Genomic DNA, 7,615 nt, shown 5'->3' on the forward strand with positions numbered 1-7,615 from the left:
TTCAAACATTTTTTTCAAAAAATAATACAGCATCAGTATAAATCCTACAGAGATCTTCAAGTTCAAGTTCCGAACATGTCAAATATTGCAAGGAACTAACTAAGCTATATTTGGAGCACTACGTACTTTTTTTGGTGGGATTTGAAATATGTGTAATATATGATGACCCTACATTACGTTAATATTTCGATTTATTTTTTTACAAAAGAGGTAATCAACATTTTCAAAAGGATATATACAGTGATAAAGTATTCACAACCAACTTATTTAGTATATACCGGTTATAATTAAACACTGTGACTGTCGCAATAAAATATTACAACATATCTGGGATATACCGGCTGTAATAAAATGTTGCGACACGTGAGAGATGCCATAATGAAATATATCCCATCAAATAATGGTTGTGAATAAGTTCCATATATATATATATATATTATGAATTCAAAAATCTAATTATTTGAATATTATACGAGATTAAATTTGAGCAAAAATTTATAAAAAAATCTAAACTATACTATAATAACTGGAATGTTGTATAATATGGTATACTTTTTTTGGCTGATCCCCATTTATAACCGTCATATCTTTTTAATCAAGTGATCAGCACTGTTAGATTCAAATACTAAAACAATATATATTACTAAAACTTTCAGGTTCGAACCCCGCTAACAGCAAATATTTATATTATTATTTATATAATACTAAAGCTCAAAGGTTCGAATCCACCAATAACAAATATTTATATTATTAGGCTTATGATCAAATAGAAACCAACCTTAAAATAAAAACTAAAACCATTCATAAATAACATATTTACATTCCTATTTTACACAGCCCCAATAAGTGGTCTAATATATCTCTCTCCCCATTTCCCACCTCTTTTCCCCCGACATCCATCCTTCATTTCTGATCAAGCCCACCCACTCACCTCATTCATTTTTTCTTATTAATAAATTAAATAAACCTCTAGTTGTAGTAAATCACTAATTTCTCTGTCAAACAAGTTTGACGATTTCATTAGCCTATGTAGAAAATCTATGCTCATGTATGTATCTCGTATATATTATTTGATAATCTTTATAATTATACAAGTTGGTGATCTGTGTTATACAAATCAATGATTGTCGTCGTATAAGTTAGTAATTAAAGTGTAGATCTGGTGATTTATTTCATAAAATTTGGTATTTATATTCAAATATCATGTTCGAATTTCAGATTTGGTGAATTCTATTGAAAATTGATGGTTATTGTTTGTAATTTTAATAATTTTATATTTCATATATCTTCCCCCGCCTATTTCACATCAATAGTTCACAACTTCACACATCAACATATTTGTAGCATGTACATTTAACTCCGATCATCTTCATTATTTTATATTATACAAGTTAGTAATTTCTGTAATATAAAACGTGATTAAAGATGAATCAGAAAGTTTAGTTTTAGGTCATGATGACGGATAGAGATAGATCGGAGATGATGGCGGAGAAAGATTGGAGATGGTGGGTTTCATTGACAAGTTGTAATGGAAGATAAAGACCGTGATAAAAAATAAAGCATGAATTTGTGTTGTGATATATACGGATGCTGTATGTAAATAAGCGAGTAACTATGACTCATTTAATGGGCTGGGTTATTCTAATTAAAATGAACTAAACTAATTTTGAATTTTTATTATAAAGATGTTTTTATTTAAACGGCCCCTATATTATTATTTATATATTATATATTAAAATAATAATAAAGTGCAGGGTTATAAAGCTAGTAATGGTAAAGGTTGTTTCATCACTAATTATATATATTTCCGATGGGTTAGTTATTTGTTTAATCCCAACCCGGGACTTGTTAGTCAAAACTCAAAGGCAGTGATCCAACCGAGAAGGTGACAAACAATTCAAAGATAAGAAATTAAATATTACTTGGACAATTTAAACTCTATCATCACATTGATCACTTAGATACTGCTTCAGATTCTTAAAATTATCTAATTTTTTCTTGCATGAAAACAATGAGATTTCTGATATTAAATATAAACAAGCCAGCTGCACATGGTCAAATGCATATAACAAACTTCATCTCAGACTTATTAATTTCTTTAGTATTTTTTATAAATATTTTTCATAGTCAAAACCACAAATAAAACAAAATAGAATTAATAGTTCTAGATAATATTACTTTTATATATATAGTAGTATGTATAAAATTTAGAGAAACTATCAAATATTACTACTTTTTATGCTTTTTTTACGTTTTTCCGATATATTCTGAGAATATTTTAAAATATGCAACTTTTATATATTTTCTAAAAGATAGATGAAATTATTTTTAGTTGTATTCAAGATCTGATTAAGTTGCAAAATTGTATTATTGCAAACAAAATTTGGAAAATCGTATTGTTACAAAAGAAAAGTTACAAAAAACATACTTTTACAAAAATAATTATAAAATCGTATTTTATAAAACCCTCCAGATTTTATTATAGAACTAATAAATTAACCACAAAAATCATTCCAATATTCTTCCTCTATATGCAAACTACCCAGATGAGTAGGTATAATATAATCTATGCTGTGTATTCAAGATTTGAGAATTTTGGCAGATTCAACTATCACGTGCTTTGCCAAATTTTGTTATATTATCCTCTTACGCCATGCATATGGAAGGAACACATACATGTGGGTGGTTTCATGGCTTAATTGATCAGAAGATATCACATTTTTCTACTATATTTATGGCATGGCTGTGTTCATGTTCACAAGCTAAGCATATTCTGATGGTCAAGTTGACTAAACTTTGACCCTAAATAAAAATTTATTTTTTCATTATTTTAAAAAACTGAAAAATACATATTAAAGTACATTAAACATCCTTTTAAATGATATAATTTTTATAAATATTTTTTATAATCCGCTATGTGAAATTTTCAGTCAAAGTTGGGTGAATTTAACGTAAAAAATCAAATAAAACAGATAAATTGAAACGGAGGGAGTAATATTTAGATTGATTAAATTTTTGTATATCCATATTATTAATATTTATGAATTAATTAAAATAAATTAAAATTATGAGATAGGGCGCTTAGTCACATTGAAAAATTCTTATTTATACCATAATTTGCAATCATCGTCTTGGTGCAAACACAGGCTTGATTTGATGAAAAGTAGAAAATGTGTTTAATACAAATGGCTGATGAAAATGAGTAAGGATGAAAGTGGATCGATATAACCATTGACTCCTGCATTTTTATCTCACTGGTTTTACTTGATAACACTTCTAGACATAGTGGTATTCCCTCGACTTCTTTGATCAGCTGTCGTTGACAAGGAAGAAGAGGTACACCTGTGTGTACGTTAAAAACAAAAATGACATAACACATTGACTAAAAATAATCCTCACAATTGAAACGGTTACTACTTACTAGCTAGTAAAATATCAATATACATGTTGAATAAATTTATCATGTCAGTACATGCAAATTATTATTGTTTCTTTTCTGTAGAGACCACTCCTTCATTGCCTGCCAAGATCATGTACTTGTCCTTCCTTGTAAGCATTGTGCATTCAAACCCCAGGGCTTCACCAAGCTCACATTGCACTCTATTCGCAACGTCGAACCTCGAGCTTTGATTATCGTTGCACGAAGACACGCCACAAATTTTATCAAGAATTTGAACTGTGTAGCTGGGTGTTGGATTCATAAGGAAGAAAATAGGATCTAAACACTTCAATCCACTAGCAGTAGTTCCATGAAACATGCTCACATTTGTGTTTATGCCAACAGGTACAATGTCATCACTCAGTTCCGTAAATAATGGACTTAGCCTTAGCAAATAAGGTTCCCTGCAGGTGGTTCCTTCGGGACAAACAACCAAATCTCCTTGGTTCAATAATTTATCCATCATTTCTCTGTCTTTTTCTCTGTTTCTCGTTAATGGCACCGTTCTGATCGGTGAAAGAAATTCTGACATTCTGCTTAGACTGTACGTGACTGCGGCCAGAGGCTTCACGAGTCCAAACGAAAGAAATAAAGGGTCCAATAACGTCCTGTGGTTACATACGTATAGTGAACCTTTGGTTTTTGACTCGGTATTACCCGACACCAAGTGGCTGTTTGGTCTTGAAAGCTCAAGTTTCATTCCCGAGTAAGCTAACAGAGGAGTGGAGATATTGTACGGTAAAGATAAGGCAATACATATTCGAATTATGGAAAGAATTGACCCAAAAGGAAACCAGATGAACATCGCAAGCATGGCAAGTGGGGATGGCCTGAAAGCTAATCTACCATCATGGAAGATTAAAGGTTTTGGATATCTTTCCTTGGCAAGTATAGTCCATTTAAGCTTCTCAACTTCACTCACCATCACAGCCTCCTGTGAAATGTTTAATCATTGTCAGTACTCGCATAAAAATGTCATAGAGCTAGAGTGGTAGGCCTAACGTACCCTGTTTGAGATCTACATTTTTCAACTTTTAAGTTACTTATAACATATTCAAAACAAGTCTTTGAGAAAACTTAATATGATTTGCATTCATTATAGTAATATAACATCCAGTTACTAACTCTTTTATGACTTTAAGGTGTTAGGAGTAGCCCTCTGACAAAATCTTATGTTATATGTTAATGTAAGAGGGTATATATATATATATATATATATATATAACATAAAATATCAATTGTATCACCGTACGTACCTTGCAATGTGAGAACAATGGATGTTGAACTGATACATCAATATTTTTAAGCCCGATAACATTTTGGAAAATATTTGCATCTTCGTATTTATCTTCCAAACTCGTTGTGTTCTTGTTTTCTTGCATTAGCCCCACATAATAACCACAAACCGTTTTTAAATCTCTTCCAGTAACAAAATCAATCTCCAAGTAATCACTTAAGAAACTTTCGACCATTATCTGAGGCATATCAGTGACTGCATAGTTTACTTTGGCTCTTTTCAACACCTCAAAAACCTCAGCACCAACATCCTCTAAGAAATACTTTGGTAGAACAGAACTTCCTACTCGAAAACTCTTTTTCTTGAGACCGAAAAACGATACCATAACCATAACTTTTAAGGACTGTTCATGATTAAGAAAACAAAGAAGAGGGTATAGAGCTAGTAAAACAAAAGCTCTTATAAGACTGCCTGCTTCGAAAGCAACTAGCATGAAGTACGGAAAAAGGGACGAAGATTTCAACAAAGTTCCTTCGACATTAAAAATCATAGTAGTGTTTTTGGATGACTTGACTCTTTGAGACAAAGATGTTTGGTTTTGTAGTTTGTGTTCAGGTGCAACAGAATGAGCATTACTTAAGCTTCTCTGCAAGCCCTTTTGGTCTCGATAATGTTTTCGAAGGAGGCGACATAGAAAGAGGACAAGCTTAGGGAACGAAGGGGGCTTAGAAAACACCATTTCTGATTTGGAAGAAATGATGTAAGGAGAATGTGTTTGATACAGAAAAAGTTGTCAATGGTCTGGTTTATATATTAGTATTGATGAAGATAAGTCATTGGTGTTCCTGAATAAGAAATGTCAGAGTTACCAAAGCATTCTCAAATATGTTTGAAGATGTTGAATTGTTATCTTGCTATTTATTATTTATTATCTACGGTACATTAATATAAATTCTACGAATAAAAATAATATGAACTATATTAAAATGAATTCAAAAAAAATTATCACATATCATATCATTCATAAATATTTTTGAATCCTTTTTCAATACATGGCACTACCCGTTTCCGAATGACGAACGTGGGACTTGGTTTGGCAAAATTAGTCAATCAACAACAATGCGAGGTAGCTGGAAATTGCACGAGATTTGCTGGAACATGTCAACCAAATTTTATTTGAAACTTATTCGATATTCTATTAATTAATTTATATAGACTTGTCTTGCTATACTTAAATGACTATGACCTACATTGCGTGGTCATATGCTCATTTCATCTGGTTTCCACACCATAAATCTACAAAATAAATTGATCGAGACGAGACATGAGTGTTGAATTTAATTAGATAATATGTATAAACGAAATATTGTGAAATGAGCGACGTGTACGCGTGAAGGTGTCAAGTTAAATTTCAGTTTCTCAGAAAAAAATGTCAGTTGTGTATTGAATTCACAAAAGGAACAAAACTATCAAGTCACGGGAATATACTGCACTTTGTTTTTATTTTTTTTAATTACCCGGGACTTGTTGAAAAAGAAGATTGGAATTAATCCATTGTTACAAACTATGTCTTCTTCAATCTACTATCTTGATAATCTCACAGAGATGATGAATCAAATAAGAAGGATGAGATATGTTGACGGTGGAATTTGGTAATAATAAATTTTGAAGTTCGTAGCCGGAATCAAGATATATGACGGTGGTTCTTTGTCGAAAAAGGTGAACAGTATTTGTCGGAAAACATGAATAGTGTTCATCGGGAAGTATGAACAGTGTTTGGTGGTGGTGATTATAGGTGGCTGAGATTTCTTAGGGTTAGTGGTGGCTCCTTTGAGCTCTCGCTTCTGCCCCTTGCAATTTGCCTACGTATCCTTATTTATAGGGAATCAAGCCAACGTAGTTCTTGGGGAACAAGAAACCTAACGGGCTTAGATTTCTTGTCCTCTACTAGTTTTAGGAATGTCCGCCGATGAGGCCCAACCACAAAGGCCCAAGGCTCGTCCACGGTATCGAGACTTCACGGATAAGGCATCTCCCTGGCCAAGGATAACCCTCCGCTACCAGCTGTTTCTCTAGTCCGTGGACGTAGGTATAGCCGTGGTTCACCCCAAATGTTGAACGCATTCTTGTCCCCCGGATAAAGAGCCCTTACCAGATTGCAGGATAAGTGATCCCAAGCTTTTGGGTGCAAAGTGTAGGATACTCCGAAGTCTCCCCACGAGGACAACCGTTGACTACAGAGACAGAGCTCCCAAAGCACACACCAGAATTTACCCCACATCCCCAATGAGGACACTCATTAACTACAGGAGGAGGCCTTCCGTCCAGGCATACCCCTGGAGGTCTCTGACCACGGATACCGCCTTCCTGTAGATGTGCTACAGAAAGGAGTTCTTCGGTAGAGTACCTGCATCAGATAGGTTAGTAATAATAATCTGCCTCTTCCTTGAATCATCCAAAGAACTCGTCAAAGTAACCATGTTGAAGTCCCATCCAAGCTATCTTTCTCACTTAGGGCGCGCCCTAATACCTTAGGGGATAGCTCTAAGAATCAGTTGAATTTCTTTATTCATATATCAATAGGGCGAGCCTCCTTCACAAATGAGGGCGCACCTTGATTATGTAAGGCGTCAGCATTACTCTTCTCGTATGCATAAGGGCGCGCCTCCCCATATCTGTAGGGCGCGCCTTCTTCCTTTGTGATAAAACAGATGCCTTATATTTTCCTTAATTTTAGGCACCAATATCCCAATTCTGAGCAATTGACCCGATTTTGACCCGAACAAGGTTTATACCAAATTTTGAGCATAACAACTACCCCCCAAATTCCATATGCTATTGAAAATGGGATTGGAATTTTTAACTTGCTTGGAAAACTTGAAAAATTTGTATGAGTGTCTACCAATTTGAGGGTATGCCCTTACGAACTTATTCATTCC

The 7,615-nt window shown here is 33.5% G+C and overlaps 1 protein-coding gene across 1 annotated transcript; it reads right to left on the bottom strand.

Moving 5' to 3' along the window:
* Positions 1 to 3,152: 3,152 nt before the first annotated feature.
* On the bottom strand, positions 3,153 to 5,522 carry LOC141688945 (putative glycerol-3-phosphate acyltransferase 2). Its single transcript, XM_074493093.1, has 2 exons — positions 4,696 to 5,522; positions 3,153 to 4,373 (listed from the first exon to the last, which is right to left on the bottom strand). The coding sequence occupies exons 1-2, from the start codon at positions 5,413 to 5,415 to the stop codon at positions 3,483 to 3,485; spliced, it is 1,611 nt and encodes a 536-aa protein (XP_074349194.1). The 5' UTR covers positions 5,416 to 5,522; the 3' UTR covers positions 3,153 to 3,482.
* Positions 5,523 to 7,615: the final 2,093 nt, after the last annotated feature.

The sequence above is a fragment of the Apium graveolens genome, chromosome 10 (assembly GCF_009905375.1).
Source record: "Apium graveolens cultivar Ventura chromosome 10, ASM990537v1, whole genome shotgun sequence".
NCBI classification, from domain to species: Eukaryota; Viridiplantae; Streptophyta; class Magnoliopsida; order Apiales; family Apiaceae; genus Apium; species Apium graveolens.